This window comes from Cibotium barometz, chromosome 10 (genome assembly GCF_041138505.1).
Source record: "Cibotium barometz isolate CiBa-2024 chromosome 10, ASM4113850v1, whole genome shotgun sequence".
Lineage (NCBI taxonomy): Eukaryota > Viridiplantae > Streptophyta > Polypodiopsida > Cyatheales > Cibotiaceae > Cibotium > Cibotium barometz.
In genome coordinates this window covers 26,786,788-26,804,119 of record NC_141055.1, presented here as the reverse complement: position 1 = coordinate 26,804,119, position 17,332 = coordinate 26,786,788, and the positions used below count along the sequence as shown (strand labels likewise).

The window sequence follows — 17,332 nt, the reverse complement described above, 5'->3', positions numbered from 1 at the left end:
TAATTGTGAGGACTTAAATAGAAAGAATATAGGTGAATGCATGCAAATAGAAAGGATATGGGGGGTCATCATTTAATTGCCTTGAATAGAGAAGATATGGAGGGTCATCATTTCATTGCATTTCATTGACTTTTTCAAGCATTACTCATTCCATAGTAAAATGAAACCGTAGAAAAACACTCTTATTCTTGAAAATCTCACAAAATGTATTTAATGGCAGTGCAAAAAACATTTTGGTGCCATATTCACATAATCAAAGTACATAATTAAACATTGTTCTTTTCAAGATTTGTTCCACTTATTCCTTTAATTTATTCAATTATTATGTACGCATCTTGTTATAACATGGAAGTTTAAGCTTGCTTTTACCATTAACATTAATGTATCTAGATGCAACTACAAATTACTTTGTTTCTTCAAACCCATCGTTAAATTACTTCACCTCATTTTTCCACTGTCACCATGCTAAATCTCTATCTATGTGAACATTGCAATGTAAGTGCAAGCCTACACTTACACTACCTACGTTTTCCTCTTCAACTAAGTGCGAGCCTACACTTTTGTTACCTATGTTTTACCACTTACAATGTAAGTGCAAGCCTACACTTACATTATCTATGTTTTCCTCTTAAACTAAGACTCAAAATGACTCACATGAGAGATGACATATATGTATATATATTTTTTAAATTTGAATTTTCATGTTGTTGTTTTTTTAATATATTTACATCATGAGGTGGATCAAAACATTTCTCCACATTACAACCAATGCCACATTAATGTTCTTTGATGCGAGTCGCTCTGCCACTAATTTCATGATTACATGATTTACAACACAGCTTTGACGTTGTAACGTTACTCTCATTTGTAATTCTTCCGCAAGGAGTGGAGTGGATGTACCTCCACTCCACTCCTTACGACATTTTTACTACATTAAAAAGGAAAATCAAAGTTATTCAGCATGCACGGATATAGCACTTGTAATAGAATCTATTATAGTATGTATTCTAGTGTTTCACATTTAAAAAAAATATTATAATTTAAAGTTATAATAAAACAATTTTTGAAAACTTTTCTAATTTAAATTTTTAAAAATTAATTTATACATAAATGAATATTTTTGATTACCTTAAAAATAAGTTTTATTAAATCGTTTATCTTAATATTAGTTATAATAATAAATAGATGAATATTCTATTAAACTTTTTATAATTTTACCAAAAAAACATATTATATTATTCTTATTACATTGAATATTTACATATATTACTAAAAACTTCTATATAAATTTAAAGATATTTCTTAATATTAAGTATTTCTTACAAATGTAAAAGTTTTGCACCAAGAAATATAATGTTTTAAAAATTTTAACTTTAATAATATATATACTTATGATAGTAAAGCATAAGCTTAATAAAATTCAATTATATTAAATTTTTTAAAAGAGAAAAATTATTCATTACAATATTTAAAATATAGAAGAAATCCTTTAACTAATATAATCTAAAATAATATTATTATTATTTACTTATGAATGCAAAAATATTCTTAAGAAAATTATTTCAAAATATTTAAATATCCATATTGGATTTCATAGTCTTTCTCTACAAAGAGAAAAATTTCAATGAAGTTCAAAAGTAGTACAAATGGCAATTATGGTGGGTATATATATTGGCATAATTTTATCGTGCATAATTTTATCATCAGATATATTCTATCAAAAAATCGATGAGAACGATATGTCAAGCTCAAAATGAATTACTTCAAATTGATGATATATCTTTGAATTATTGGAACAAATTTTGTTAAAATATACATCTGAGGTACATGATTTGAATTCATTTTAAAAAAATAAAATAAAACTGCGCAACTAATATTCCTAGTTGAGTAGAGGACTCCTCTCAAAGCCCCGCATGCCCTTTTACATGATTTGGTTTCATAACTCTTACCATGTTCAAATATATTCTAACCAACCATAATCAAGTAATTTCATGTCTTTTGAGTTTACTTGCCTTTTTTTATGCAAACCAATCTTAAGCCATTCTTCAAGCTAAAGCCGCTTTTATGGTGGTTATAGTTTTGAATATTCTGCTAACTCTTGACATGGCTAGATTTATGCCAAGCACAAGTATAAAGTATTGATACATTTAGACTTGACAAATTAGGTAATTTTATTCATGGATGAAAAGGATACATTGTTAGAAGATGCAAGCCAAGTTACCAAGCCTAGAGAAAGAAGGGCAAGATGCTCTTACAATTGAGCTAATGAGCTAAGCTTTTGATGTGGTTAGGTTTATGCCAAGCATGCAATTGTGTACTGATATATTTAGAGTTGTGGAAATTGGGTAATTTTATTCACGGATGAAAACGACACAATGTAGACAAGTTGCCAACCTAGACAATGAAGGGCAAGATGCTGTTTGAATTAAACTAAGCCTATGTTCATGCCAAGGATTTGTAATCACTCAACCCATTTGATGCATTTCATTTTGAACTTTTTTTTTTGGTTTAGAGCTTCTAACTTCATGCCAAGGAACAAGGAGATGCGTTGGATCATGGTACACATAGCAAGTTGCTTAGGAAACCCAAGTTAAAACTTCAAGAGGCAAGAGGTTCAAGGAACAGAGGCAGTTCATTTGTGTGGTCAAAGGCAAAATCTCTACAGTTAACTAGAACTACTGCGAGAATGTTGCTCAAGCTCAAGAAAGCTATGTAGATGATTAATCAGCTCTCTTTGATTAATCATCTCAATCACTAAGTGGAACTAATGAGAGTATGTCAAGTGAGCTAGGCTATGAAATAATGTCTAGACACTAATTATTTGGCAGAGGAGGTCAAGAAGGCTTGAGAGTGCACTAATAAGTGGAGAAGACATACTTGTGAGTTCAATTGATGATTCAAGTATGAATTGTTTTGAGAACATATATTATAAGAGTTTATCTTTAGAGCGGATACAAACAAGGAAAGGACCTAGTGAGCTCAAAATCGATCATAGTAGTGAAAAGCTTGCCTAGCAGAGATAAAGTAAACTGTATTATTTAAGAGGAGAAAAGGTGCAAGGTTGGCAAACGGAAAATTTAACAAAACTTAGCACAACTAAGGTTAAGCTGCACTTCCAAGTTTGGAGTAGAAGCAAGTACTAGCAATAAAGCATACCTGAAAGTTACAACGTTTTGCGTAGGTTAAGGAGAGAGGTGACATAGACACGCCCCTGATGACTAATTTTAGTATTACCGTGTCATGTACAAGCAATACTTTGTAAACATCCAAGACACAAGAAAAGTCTTCCCCTTTCAATCTAGATAGTCTACATATTCTTCTGACAGCAACTCCTCAAACAAGTCAGATACTTTCCCACTCCGCACCTTTCCCACCGTGTACATGTGACCGGTGATGTTCTTGCTTACAAAATCAGTTCTTCCTCCCTTCTGCCAAAATAATGTGGTAGCCATGCCTGTTTTAAAAAAAATGTGTAGTGTCAATACAACTTTCATGAGTTGAAAAAGAAGAGCACATACATGCCCATAAAAAGGCTTTGCATATACTGAGTAAATCACCCCTGAATCTTATATCACTTGTGCAGTTAGTTTGTATCATCACATAGAACTGGCTTTCAGTCTTCTACATAAACCATGCACCACAACATAATTCTCCACATCACTTCTAGAGTTAAACACAAGGCAACAACGTCCTAGTTATGTTTCAGGTTAAATGTCCTCTACACCTGTGTCATATAGCCTGTACAACCTCCATGCTCCAGCCTCCAACAACCAACCATCACGCCCAGCAGAAACCTCTAATTCTTGCCAAAGTCGCTATACATGAGAGGGTCATGCTATTCTTTTGATATCGCCGAATGACTATCAGGCAAAAGCCAATACCTATCAAATTATGTGATGCTTCAGTGCGGTTTGGCAAAACCTCTCCTTGATATGGTAGCAGATATGTATAGATTAAAATATCTTCTTTAACATTTTCACTTGAGTGCCCATTTACCGAAGGTGGTACAATTATGGCCACAAGTGGCCTGGATGCTGCCGGGAGCCTACAGGGATTTGATCTCAGGACCTCCCCCTACCCAGTCACAAATCCACACCGCTAGGATACAACATATCTAATGTTAATTTGGAGAAGAAATTTCAAAAACGGCAAATTTTCTTTGTACACCTATGCCTTGGCAAGATAAGGTTGTAATGGCTTGTGTGTGCATGCATTGCTCCATTCCCGACCGCAACATTTGGTATTGGAGCTGTCAAGGTTCCAGCCTCCTGCACCTGAGCTCCACCTCTGTTTGCAGCACATGATCCCCTCCTGGGAACCTACCGGGCGCAACGTCTTTAGCAGCCCTGCTGTCTGTGGCTCGCCGCTGTCCCCGGGGGCCTGCCATCTGCAACCTCGCTTCCCACCTCCATCCCCGCTCCGTCCCCGACCCGACGGCTCTGGAACCCTACCTCCACCCCACCCCGTCGGGGGCCCACCTCCGTTCCGCCCATGGTCACCATGAAACTTGTTTCGGTGGCCTTGAAACTCGTTTCACGTTTCGGTGTTGAAACGTTTCGTGCGCGTCACTGAAACCATTTCGTTTCATGTGGAACAAAATGTTGTAATTTTTTCTATGGTTTAACCTCTCTGTATATTCTTAAGCCTTTCACTTCCCTTCTTTTATGTCTCTTTTGCTCTCCTTTCTTTGATGGTGACATTATAGCAATGTATTTTCATAGTGTCATGCATATATCGTTTCGATCTACCGTTTCATTGTGCACCTATCCACATTTGAAATGTTTCAAATAGATCGTTTCGACAACGAAACGTTTCAGCAATGAAACGTTTTGTGGTGACCTTGGTTCCACCCCAAGGGGTGTGTGTGCGGGCGCGCATGCAAGCATTTGGGTGGCGCACGGCAGTGCTACGCCAGCCCTGGCCAAGTAGAGTTGCAGTTATGGAGGGTCGAAGAGGTACATTGCTATGGCATTGGAGCAAAGAAAGAGAGAGAGAGAGTGAAGTACATGACTCAATGATGTACAATACCTTTATGTTGGTGTTGGACTCACACACACACACACAGAATCCTGCATATTAGGGTTAGGTGCAGGAAGAAGAAGCTCACACAGAAATGAGAGAGAGAGAGAGAGAGCCAAAAGGGTTGTAGCCACAAAATGCAAGTCAACCCTTGCATGTGTGTCACATCGATATAATATAGAAGTACAAAATATTATATGCATAGAGTGTCTTTTCACACTTGATATCCAAGGGAAAAAACCACATGGGAAAAAGTGCCCTTGGTTAAGCCCTGTTGACACATAGCACTACCATAAGTGAGCATATGCCTACAAATCCCCCATGTAGTGAAAGTGTGAACTTGTACAAGGTAACAGATCACTCTCTGTATGAGAGTAAGTACTAAGCCCAAAGCTTTGCAGAAAGCTTCAAACTTTTCTCGAGGTAAAGTCTTTGTGAATAGATCTGCAACATTATCCTGTGTAAGGCAATAAGATAAACTGATCTCCCCTGCATGTAGCCTCTCTCTGACATAGTGATAATGAATCTCAATGTGCCTGGTACGTGCATGAAATACGGGATTTTGTGCCACGGCCATAGCACTTTGGCTATCAGTGAGAATGGTGGTTGCTGACACTCACGAAGATCAGCCAATAATCTCCTCAACCATACACAATCTACTGTAACTGTCTGTGTGGATATTAAATTTTCAGATGCACAATCATCAAACATGAACAAAGCGGGCTGATCCTTGAGCTGTCCCCAAGCTTTACCCTGCACATCCGGAACCATATGCACATTAGGCTTTGATGCATTTGCATTATCACGCTGCTTCTTGTTTGGGCATGCCTTTGCAATATGCTCGGTGCTACCACAAGTAAAGCATTTCCCCTCACTCATATATTGCTTTTTCTGCTCCGGAGTGAGACCATAGTCTCTCAGTTTGAAGAGACGCTTCTTGGTAGTGTTATTTTCAGCCTTTGGACCATTTTTCTCTTGGTTTTGGTCCTTTTTAGGTGGCTCTCCATCATTTTGCAAGTTTCGGACAGCCCTCTCTTTGCCTTGAAATGAGAGTTTAGCCTTATTGGATCGACTCAATTTAAGTTCCAATTGGCGGTGGCGGCTGCGATTAGTTGGTGTAAGGTATGACCAAGATACATTTGTAGTCCCGCTTTGTACACGGGTTGCAATCTTGATTGAAACCTTCTCTTCCTTTCCGCCTCGGTGACATGCATAAATGGAGACACCTCCAAAAGCACTTTCCAAAACTTTTATACATATGCATTTACCGATTCCCCCTCATTTTGCTTCCACCCAATCCCACTTCATTGTTATCTCATTCAATGCATTGGGAGGCAAGAGCATAGAACCTCTCCTTGAACTATTCCCATGATCTAACATGATTCGGTGAGAGCTTCTCCGTGAGCCACCAATGGGCAGCAGTGCCTTTCATAAACATGCTTACATGCCGGATCATGGATTTCTGAGTGAAATCCTCATCACTGAAAGCAATATCAAGCTGGGCAATAAAAGCAAGTGCCTTTGATGCATCATATTCCCCATGATATGTGTCAAACTTCACAGATTTATCTCCAGCTTTGAAGTCACGTGACTTTGATGCATGTGCCTACATCTCAACATGCTTTCCCTCATGTTTGTCCATTGGGACAGCCCTTGTGACTAGCATCATTTTAGGACCAAAAGGTAATGCATAAGGCATAGATACATGTGCCCTGTAAGCATGAGGCATGGCTGGCCCCTCAACATGCATTGATACATTTTCAGCCATAGCTTCTCCCTCACGAGCACACTCGAAGGCATGAGTGGCATGAGAGATACGTGGAATACCTGCATCAACAGAAAATTGCAGCCCATGATGCATGTGTTGTGCATGCACATCTTCAGCAGGCAATGGCATTTGACATACATTTTGACCACTGCCATAAACATTGTATCCTTCAGGGACTACATGAGGTATTCCTGCATGGCGTGAAGTCACTGATTGTTCCTCTCCCATAGCATGGAGATTCATCCTCTTAGACATAAGTTCTTGTTCGGGCACCTGTGAGGATTCCAAGACATGTGGGATGGTTGCCTTTTCTGCATAGGCATCCTCGGTACGAGCCAAGTATGCACGTGCTGCATCTCTCGGTTACATGTGCAACTCTTGAGCAATCATTGCCATTGCATGATCCATATAAGATTCAGCTTTCTTGGCCTTCAAACGGTAATGTACCAATGGATCCTCGCGGCGGTAGAGGTTCAATTCTTCTTGTTCTGCATGGAGAAGAGCCTGCATACGAGTAAGTTCAGCCCTCAAGACTATGGACTCTTCTTCCTGCATCTTCTCTTTGCCACCGAAAGGGTGTCCCACATATTCATGTTCCCTATTGTGCACCACATGAGTTTGCTCATCTTGTAAAGCATTGGAAGCATGCATTTCATTGTCCCTGCCTCTTGTGTTAGCATCTCCAACATTCATTGTATGGTTGTCCAAAATGTTCTAATTGTAGAGATAGCTAGTGTTCACGGTGATCGTCTCTCACGATAGAAGTGAAAGAGAGCCGTATGCTCTGATACCAATGTAACTTGGTTGAACACAATGCTAATCAATACACTTAAATACACTAAGATTTGATGGACACTTGCTCAAATACAAGAAGTAAATTGCTGAATTGACAAGAGACACACAATGAGCCGAAACGGTTGACCCCTCCCCCAAATAAAGTATATTGATCTTGGGAGAATCAAGTACATAGTGTCATGGGCATTTCTTACCAGATTTCTATACCAATGCATATGAATACAATATTGCAAACAAGTGGTTGTCGTTGTAGACTTGCAATCCACACTACCCTCTCAAGTGCCCATGTTCCCTACCATCTGCTCTCTATTGTTCCACCAACACATGGTAGCAACAATCTGCAAGAGAGCACGTAGGACAAGAGAACACTACACAGGGTATGTGATCTTGTAATCCGGTTCCTCCCTCCTGCTACTTGCTTCCATATTTAAGTGTAAAAGCTTACCAATAGCAAGTAGAGTCGATGACAGCAGAAGTCTTCGCGATGGAAGTTCTTGGAGTGTTGAGATCTTCGATTTGTCGCCTTTCTTCACGACAAAAGTCTTCAAGAGGATGAAGGGAACCTTGGGAAAGCTTCCCCTATGGTTTAGGTTGAGAAAGGAGGGCTGAAATTAGGGTTTTCAGCAAAAAGATCAGAAATTACAAGAGAGTGATTAGCATCCGGAATCACTTCTGGAAGCTTGAAAATCACCTTAGCAAGCTTGGAAATGGAGTTGGGAAGGAGAATGTGCAGAAAATGCAGCCCAACAACCCTCATGAACGAGGCGCCAATCTCTAGAGAGAGGAGGAGGAGAGAGGTGGTGAGTTGTCCAGGGTAGGTGGCAGACAAGTGCTTTGTGGAGCAAGCTAGAGTGGACACATGGCTGGTTACTCCCTTTGTACAAAGGGGATAAGGTCTAGGCGGTGGACATTGGGTTATGTCCACCTTGGGACATCAGTGTGTGTGAACACCGGGCTGGTCATAATTTATAAGTGAGTTTTGGTCACCCAAAACTTAATGAAGTGTGTACACACTCACTTATAAATTAGTGCTAACTCCTAAGGCTAGGTTTATGACCAATACTTACCATCTGTCACATGCCACATAACCATGTCATCAGAGAGTTTCACACGCACGGTTCACAGGCGGGCGTGTCCCCTTACCCGAAACTACACATTGGTCAAGCAAACATGAAAACAGCATGCAATTTCAATTGCAAGCAAGCACATAAAGATGCTATGCAATGCGGCATTGGTATGGACAATCCCCGTTCATGAGACTATACCAAAATAGACGTGCTCCAGGCAAGTACACGAGGTACCAGACCCAATGGAACACCAATCCACCAAGCATTTCCGGGCATGTACACGGAGGCACAAGTCCCAACGGAAAGCCAAGTCCACAGTATCACATGAGTGGCATCAATCCCCGGCATATACAACTGCCATGGACACCAGTCCAATGTACATACATGATAAGAAAGCACGGGTGGACCAATTGGGTGGCCAAATGGTGATAGTAGGCACCGACTCTGATACCATGTTGAAGTTCATGGTAGAGCTACAGCTATGGAGGGTCGAAGAGGTACATGACTATGGAGTGTAAACAGTAAACAGTAAAGGAGAGAGAGTTAGAGAGAGAAAAAAGCTCTTAGAGAGAGTGAAGTACACGATTGAATGATGTGACTGTTTGCTCTATTGATTCAATGAAGTGCAAGTACCTTTATAGGTTGAAAAGGTTGACCTTCTGACATCACTACTTATGCCAAAGTACACAAATATCTAGATATTATACCCCTCTAAGAGGTGGTTCACACACAAACACTACCACACTCATAAGAGTGGGTTCACACATAGGTAAGACCTTGATTCCCGACATTCAAGGACCGAACCTCTCGTGCATTGACAGATTTTATGTGGATGAGTGGGTGTGCAACAAAGGAGGTTTGATTGGTATTGTTGCAAGCACTCTCACCATTTGGTCCCTTCACCAATCTTCATCACTGTTTTGGAGCAAGCACACCCACAGAACCACGGTGAGAACGGGATTTTGCGAAGAAAGCTAAAGCATTCACTGGCAAAGTTTGGCCTGAAAGATGGCAATACAGCATGAGTAACATGGGAATTTAATCGTTAGAGTGACTTATAAGATTTATAAGTCAGTGTGTTCACACATTATTAAAGCTGGCTAGACATGTTATTATTATTGGGCATGTACAAGAGGACAAAAGGAGGCGCCTAGCTAAAACTTGGGGAGCAAGTTTGGGAAAAGCATAAAAGCAGATATTTTTGGCAACCAAGCCGCTTTAGGCATAAAAGGGAAAAAAGCACATTTCAAAAGGGGTGCTGGTCGACTCTATTTAAAAGCAAGGAGGGTTGTTATTGATCATCATGCGCTTGAAGAGATTTAGCCGACTGCAACTGTTTTTCTCTCCTCTCAGAGCTGGCCGTACGCAGCTGTCCCGTGGTCATACAATGTGCAGTTGTTGTTGTTCTCTCTCCTGCTCCTCGCAGTCCTGGCAGAAGCTGTTTGCTTATCTCTTTCTTGCACTATTGGTGACCTGACAACAGTGCAACAGCGGTACGTCAGCCATACAGCAGAGCAGAACCGCCACACAGCTTCCGTACAGTCAGCGACATGTGAGGTTTTTCAGCTGGTGATTTTCTCACAAATCTGGCCATACAACTGACAATGTTTGGGGTTGATTTGGTATCTGTTCTGGGATCGTATTGGAGTTGTTCTTTTATCTTGGCTCTGGATTGAGACCTGGGCAAGAGCCTTGCTGATGCTTTGTGGAAAATCCGGTGCTATATGCACCCGCACCTTGAGTTCTTGTAAAAGCTTCTCTACTGAATAAAGAAGTTCCTACGGGGGGCCGGCCGTTCCGGCTCAATGTGGCGTCTTTATATTATTGTGGCTTCCTACTGTGTTTCATACTCTATTCGGTATATTTGAAGTGTTTGTCTATTGTTCCGGGTCCCCGATCGATTACAGGCACCACATTATCACACCACTCGTCAATTGTCTTGCTTTTGGAGGACACATGGAGACTAGAGCATCAGCAGAGCGTCCGCATCCCTCATTACTCCCAATACCCAAAGATTGCCAGAAGAGTCGAGGAGATTTGAGAGTCCCTTGCTTTTAGGCTAGGAGAGGTGGCCCCCACACTCGACTATGGATTGCAGGAGATTGGCACACTTTTACAAAGCGCAGCGCAGGATAGAATCACCATGTTCAGAGAGCGAGAAAAGTGTCTCCGCAAGGGCCTTGCATCCCTCCAGCAACTACACGAGCAGACCTCAAACAGTCCGTGGGTGGAGTCCTTATTGAAAACCACCTACACGGAGATTCGATCGATCAAGGAGAGGAGGGTGGATTATCCATACCATGCCATTGCCTCATTTTAGATTGAGCGTGGGGACACGGTTCTAAACACTATGGATCTCAATAGAAACAACATCTCTTTTGAAAGGTTCTCTGGCACAAACTTTTTATCGTGGCAAACAACAGTCGAGCTCTTGCTCACGTGAGATAGAGTAGTGAGTGTTGTCAATGGCATAGAAGAGAAGCCTGAAGGTGCAACTACAACGTCTATAGTGTGAGTCTAGACAGAAAAGAATGATCGAGCACTCGCTCACATCCGTCTAGGACTTGCCGACAATCTTATTCATCACGTCGACTTTGACAAAAGCGTCAATCAGGTATGGGAAAAGCTCGAAAATCTATTCAGGAATAAGATTAGCACTTCAAAAGTGTTCCTCAAGCAAAAGCATTATGGTTTGAAAATAAAAGAACATCGCACATTCCAAGATCACCTCAGCTCCATTGGTTCCCTCTTACAACGACTAGTTGCTTCCAACATTGATGATGATGACAAGAAAGCGGTACTCTTCTCTAGCTTGGAAGAGATGGAAAGGTACAAGGAGGTGATGTCTTCACTTCGGGTATCTAGAGAGATGCCATATGAAGGCATCGTGGCTATCCTCATTGATGAGGATCATCGACTTCGAGAGCAAGTTTCTCTCAGTCCTAAAGAGAAAGGGCTACATGTCCAAAATGAAGGGTAGACCGAAGGGAAAAACAATCAAGTGCACATTCTACAAGAAGCTTGGACACAAAAGAATGATGCTACAAGTGGATGGCAAAAGAGCAGGATCAAAATCTTGCCAACCTAGAGGCAAAAGAGAAAGATGAAGAGTTTGGAGATGCTCCAGAAACCTCTACTCTAGTACCTGAGCGTTCACTTCCACATTCTCTGATCCCTCACTCTCCAAGGTAGATGACGGATGGACTTTTTGAAGAATCTTTAAGTTTGAGTCAAGGGTTCTGTGCTCGGGATGCCCCTTGAAGTTGGAATTAATAAACCTTGTGTGTGTTTTCTCTCTTATATGTTTGTAACGCCCTATTTTATAAAAGGCTCCATTCCTATGTTATCCCTCTTTTGAGTCGTGGGGGAGGGGGGAGGGAGGGGGGAGAGTAAACTTTGGAAACTATAACTTATGTGTAGTCAAGATCCATTTGCAAGCTCGAATGTGATCTATTGTATCACTTCATGTATGGCCTCTATGATCTTGCATCACGTGGTGCCAATGAGCCCAAATCACCTTAAGTATGAAGGCTATTCCTCATAACACCACCCTAACTCCAAAGGGGGGATTGTTGGGTATTCAGAGTTTCTTGGGTGTGAACACTCCCTATGAGTATTAGTGGCTGTGAATGCCTCTTAGAGGTGAAAATATATATAAGTGTGTTGTGTGAACAAGGGCTTACAGCCACTAGAATGTTTTTCAGTGTAAGCAGTGATGTCATTGGTTTAGTCAAGTGTCATTGCCCCATGAGTAGAGTGTTGAGAAAAAGATTAGGCATTCAGCCTATAAAAGCTTTGTACCTTGTGAGCTTAAAAACATCAATACAAACATTACATTGTACAGTGCAATAATCTGCTTTCAGTTTGTTACATTTCGCACTCTCTCTCTCTTCTACACACACACTATGGATATCCATGACCTCCATAGCCTATAAAAGCATTGTACCTTGTGAACTTAAAAACATAAATACAAAAATTACATTGTACGGTGCAATAATCTGCCTTCAGTTTGTTACATCTCACACTTTCTGCACATACACTATGGATGTCCATGACCTCCACAGCTGATGGTCTGCTAAACCTAAGGCCAACAGTTCTATGTCTATATTTCAGCCTACTGGCTGGTTTTTCATATAACTAATAGAAGGATCTTTTTCTCGGAAAAACAAAAGATGATCATTGGATGCGTGCCATGCAGGATAAGTATGACTCAATCCTTAAGAATGACACTTGGTATTTGGCTGATTTGCCTCATGGCAAGAAAGCCATTGAAACAAAGTGGGTTTACAAGCTAAAGAGAAAGGCAGATGCTAGTGTTCACCACTACAAGGCTAGGCTTGTTGCATGGGTAATGCTTAGCAGAAGGGCACTGACTATGATGAAACCTTTTCTCCCACATCACGTATAACTACACCATTATGTGTAGCATTGTATTGGCAGCACACCTATTAGGATTCGCGGCTCAGTGTGAACACCCTCTTATGAGAGGATAGGATAAAGTGTGCCATGTGTCATCAGTATGTGTGTGTGATTTATATGGGTCAAAAGATAAGGCTATTAGCCTACAAAAGCATGTACTTGTGCGTTCATAATCAATCAATCAACCCTCATTGAGTCGGGCAATACTTTCTCACTTGAGCTTTATCATATTGATAATCGCACACTCATCAAGCTTGATGACAAATTGAAGTACACCTCCTGTCTCCTCAAATGTAATATCATAGAACTCCACCATTGTCTTTTGCAAGAGCTCCAAGTCCATGAATATATTGTTGTGTTCATTGAAGAATATGCTTCCACCTTTCTTCTCTTTCTACAGATGCCATAGTTCTCTCTCTCTCTCTCTCTCTCTCTCTCTCTCTCTCTCTCTCGTATTTGTCTCTCTCACCTTGTGCACAGCTCGTGACCACCATGTAATCCGTACATGGTATCAGAGCCGGTTAATCACTTAATGCCATCACCCCTCTCACCATATGCTAAGCAATTGTCACCTCCCCAGTGTGCACTTCCTTGAATCATTGCACCTCTGAGGGTGCCACTGCCCACAAAGATGTCCACCGGTTGCGCTCCGCCCGCTTGCGGTGCTGGTGCTTGGGTCACCACCTCTGCCCGTGCCGCCCCACCACAATAGGTGGCTGTAGTGGCTTGGGGTCCTCCACCCGCCAGCAGAGGCGCTCCAGTGGCCATAACACCAGCTCCGCTGTCCCTCATGCATCTCCACCCGCCTAGTGCTGGCTGCCCCCTGCCCATCCGCCACCTTGTACATCTCTCACAGCAGTTCTCCTGGTGCGCCTCTATTCACTGCTCGTCACTGCCCAGCACCTGCCGACTGTAGCTGCTCATCGTCGACGCCCAGCACCTGCCAACTGTAGCTGCTCGTCGTCGACGCCCAGCACCTGTCGCTTGTACCTGCTCATCGTCGCCTCCAGCGCTTGCACATCCCGACTGTAGGTTGCAGGAGATTGTAAATCTGTCCACCCGTGGACCTGTTACAACAATGAGGGTTGTGGCCCCCAAGGAGGCTAGAAGACAACAAGAGCTGGATGTCCACTTCTGAAAAGAGCACTCGAGGGAGGCCTTTCTAGGGTAAGATGGAGAAGCTACCATGCAGTCTTCTAAGGGGAGATTTTGGGGGGAAAGACGGTAAGCACCAGAAGGGTGAAGGAAAAGAAAGAGGGAAAGAGAGGAGGGGGCAAGGTGGGCACTCCAAGGCGATGCAGCAGAGACAATGGGCAGAGAGGAAAGTGAGTGACGGGGGAGGAGGCAGCGAGCAGGAGGAGGAATGAGGACGTGCACGGAACAGGATGGCAGAAGCAGATGCACAAAGTGCTCGCCGGCAGGTGAGGAAGGGGCTGGGAGCAAGTGATGAGGGAAGGGGGCGTACAGGGCCAGCACGAGAAAAGGTTGCCATCTCTACTTGAGTCACCCTTGGCTCACAAGGTTTTCTCAGCTGGAGTCGTGGACACTCCAGATGAGCAAATGCACGTCTTCGAGTAGGACCACTCAGCACTAGGCTGACTGATTGGTTGCCTTCGCAGTGATATTTTCAACTCACCTTCTTCATTTTCCTCTCTTCATAATCCATTTCGCTTCTTTCTCCTCTTTTTCCTTTTTATTCTTCCTTCTCTCTCTCTCTCCTTTCTTCTCTTCCTTATCTTATCTTCCTCTTTCCTTCTCTTCTCTTCTAACTTCTCCAATGTATTGCCTTGGAGATTCACTCAAATTTTCAAAACTCAAATCACATGTATCTTTTACTCACTAAAATGTGGTATCTCAAAACTTTATATAAATTTAATGTTTTTAGGACCTCATGGTTCTTTCCTCAAGAAACCAAACATTTGGACACGACCTCAAAAACCTCTAAACACTTCTTGTGATCATGGGGCAATCAAACGCAAGCCCAAGTCCAACAAACACCAGGGCCCAATATCCCTTATAGGGATGAAGAAGACAAGTGCAACAAGCATTTCCTGAACTTCCCATAGGCATAATAGGCCACTTTTTTACCCTGTGCCTGATTGCACTGGTGATCCAATGTGGTTGTGATGAGACATGAGCAAGTTCTGAATTGTGCTCTCTTCCTTGTCGAGTTTTGAGATAAAGTGAACTTTCTCAGTTCATAAGCTTGCAGCTCCTTTCCTTGCATTGTGCACCTGCGCAAAGCGCCTTGACCCCATTCTTCTGCATGGGCCCCACAGGCTGCTCCCCATTCATGATGTTTCATAAGCACCCAGCAGCCCTCATTTTCCCTGCCATCAGATAATTGCATCCCAGCAGCCTTTTTCTTTTGTTTCTGCCCTGTTTCTTTGTTTGGTTGTACAGAGCATGCTTGCTGCCCTTCTCTTTGTTTTATCCCTAGATTCCCAAAAATAAAATTTGACAATCGATAATCAAGTTATTAAATTCGTCTTTCCTACATTTGAAATACGGAAGCCTCTTTGCATTCAAACAACCCCCCCCCCCCCCCCCCCCGGCGGCGCGCGCGCGCGCGGAGAAAGAAAAAACCTTACATGAAAGAAGCTCTCATTGCTCCTTTTCTGAGACAGAACTAACCACGAAAAGAAGTGGCTCGACTGAGTGCCCTTGTAATCATAAATAATCATGCTCATAGCAAGTGCAAGTGTTATTTAAAAAGCCATACATGCAAACCTTTGTTTCCTCAACGACCCTGCTTCTAGGGAACAGAAAAATACCAGCCCAATGGAAAACCTCATAAGATCCAGCCAGATCCAAAAATTCAAGCCTAATCTATATCGTATTAAGAGAAAAGTTCTCCAGTTCAGCAACCCAAAGACGCTCGGGAGTTTTTAAAAAATTAGTCCCAACAAGAATCAACATGTACATACCGTTCGAAGTTACAAGCACATTCATGAACTTCACATGATATCATTTACTGTACAGGTTCTACGTTATGAAAATGCTTCATCGAAAACTTACGTAGATTTGAAAGGAGCACTACAAGCTCCAATAGGAGTCGCAAATGCAACATCTTGAAATGGACCTGCCATTTTCCCACGTGGGAACCACCCAAGATCTCCACCTTTCTTTCCGGATGGACACTCAGAATACTCTGTTGCCACCTGTAATTAAGGGTTTGATTAACTCTCTCTCTCTCTCTCTCTCTCTCTCTCTCTCTCTCTAATGTATGCAGCGCCCTTCTAGGCACCAGATTTATCCCCGTCAGATTGGCAGTGCATAGAGTCCTCAGATCATGATGTTATCATAGAGTCCTCAGATCATGATGTTATCATGGATGATACGCAGCAAACCATCTGTCCCCCACCAGATCATCCAAGCAAAGTTTGTTTTGGCTCCTATGTTGATGGAGGCCCTGTTCCAGACAATCACTTATATACAGAGGGTGAGGGAGATGGATCCACTTCAACTCCCCCGACTTGCACTACAGTCATCACAGCAGATAGCAGCCAGAAAAGAGCATTCATCCTAGTATGGCATAGCTTAGGTTACTTTCCATGAAGCACCTCTGCTCACCGAAGATGCATGGGGGACTTAATATTCTCAATATCCAAGGGGAAAATGATGCTTGAGTTCATGCAAGGTGATCAGCCCTGGGCTGTCATGATGCGCCATTTGCTCTCACATTTGATTGCTGATGCCTTTGGCCACTGGCGGCCAACTCAGTGGGATTTCCTTCTTGGACACATTGATGGCAAAGTTAAGGGATGCCCTTTTGTGACCCGTATGCTTTCTGACTGGAAACACATTCTCTCTCATCTTAAATGGACTGGACGGGACACTCTTGATGGGAACTCTTTGCGTGCTGAGAGCTTGCATTGGTCGAAGGTGTTTGCACTTCCATTGGCTTTGCACGCAGGAGCCCAGACGTTCATATTTTATTCAGTCAAAAGGGATCCATATTGTGAGTGATGTGCTTGATGATGCAGGAAACGCATTGTCATTTCCAGCAGCAGTCAGACAGTTTGGATTGGGCCTGCACTATCGCTCCCTTTAGCATGCACTTTCACAGATGCTCCAGGACTTTCAGCTGATACCCCGTCTTGAGCTTACGCATCGCCTCAAGGACTCGGCCCTCTACTCTGATGATCCGGGCTGCCATCCATTGCTGTTGGCGGATGCTTCGGTAGCCAAGTTGTTGTATAAGGTTTTGCTGCCACCCCCTTGGATTTCCGATCATGCAAATCGCATTTGATCTATGACTCGT

The 17,332-nt window shown here is 42.3% G+C and overlaps 1 protein-coding gene across 2 annotated transcripts in view; it reads right to left on the bottom strand.

Moving 5' to 3' along the window:
• Positions 1-3,113: 3,113 nt before the first annotated feature.
• Positions 3,114-17,332, bottom strand: part of LOC147634719 (FKBP-like peptidyl-prolyl cis-trans isomerase family protein) — a 53,187-nt gene continuing 38,968 nt past the window's right edge. For both annotated transcript variants that reach the window (XM_086803878.1, XM_086803877.1), the window contains exons 4-5: positions 16,087-16,229; positions 3,114-3,454 (exon numbers count right to left, since the gene is read on the bottom strand). In XM_086803878.1, coding sequence (XP_086660004.1) covers positions 3,412-3,454; positions 16,087-16,229 — 186 coding nt within the window. In that variant the 3' untranslated portion in view covers positions 3,114-3,411. The remainder of the gene's footprint in view (positions 3,455-16,086; positions 16,230-17,332) is intronic.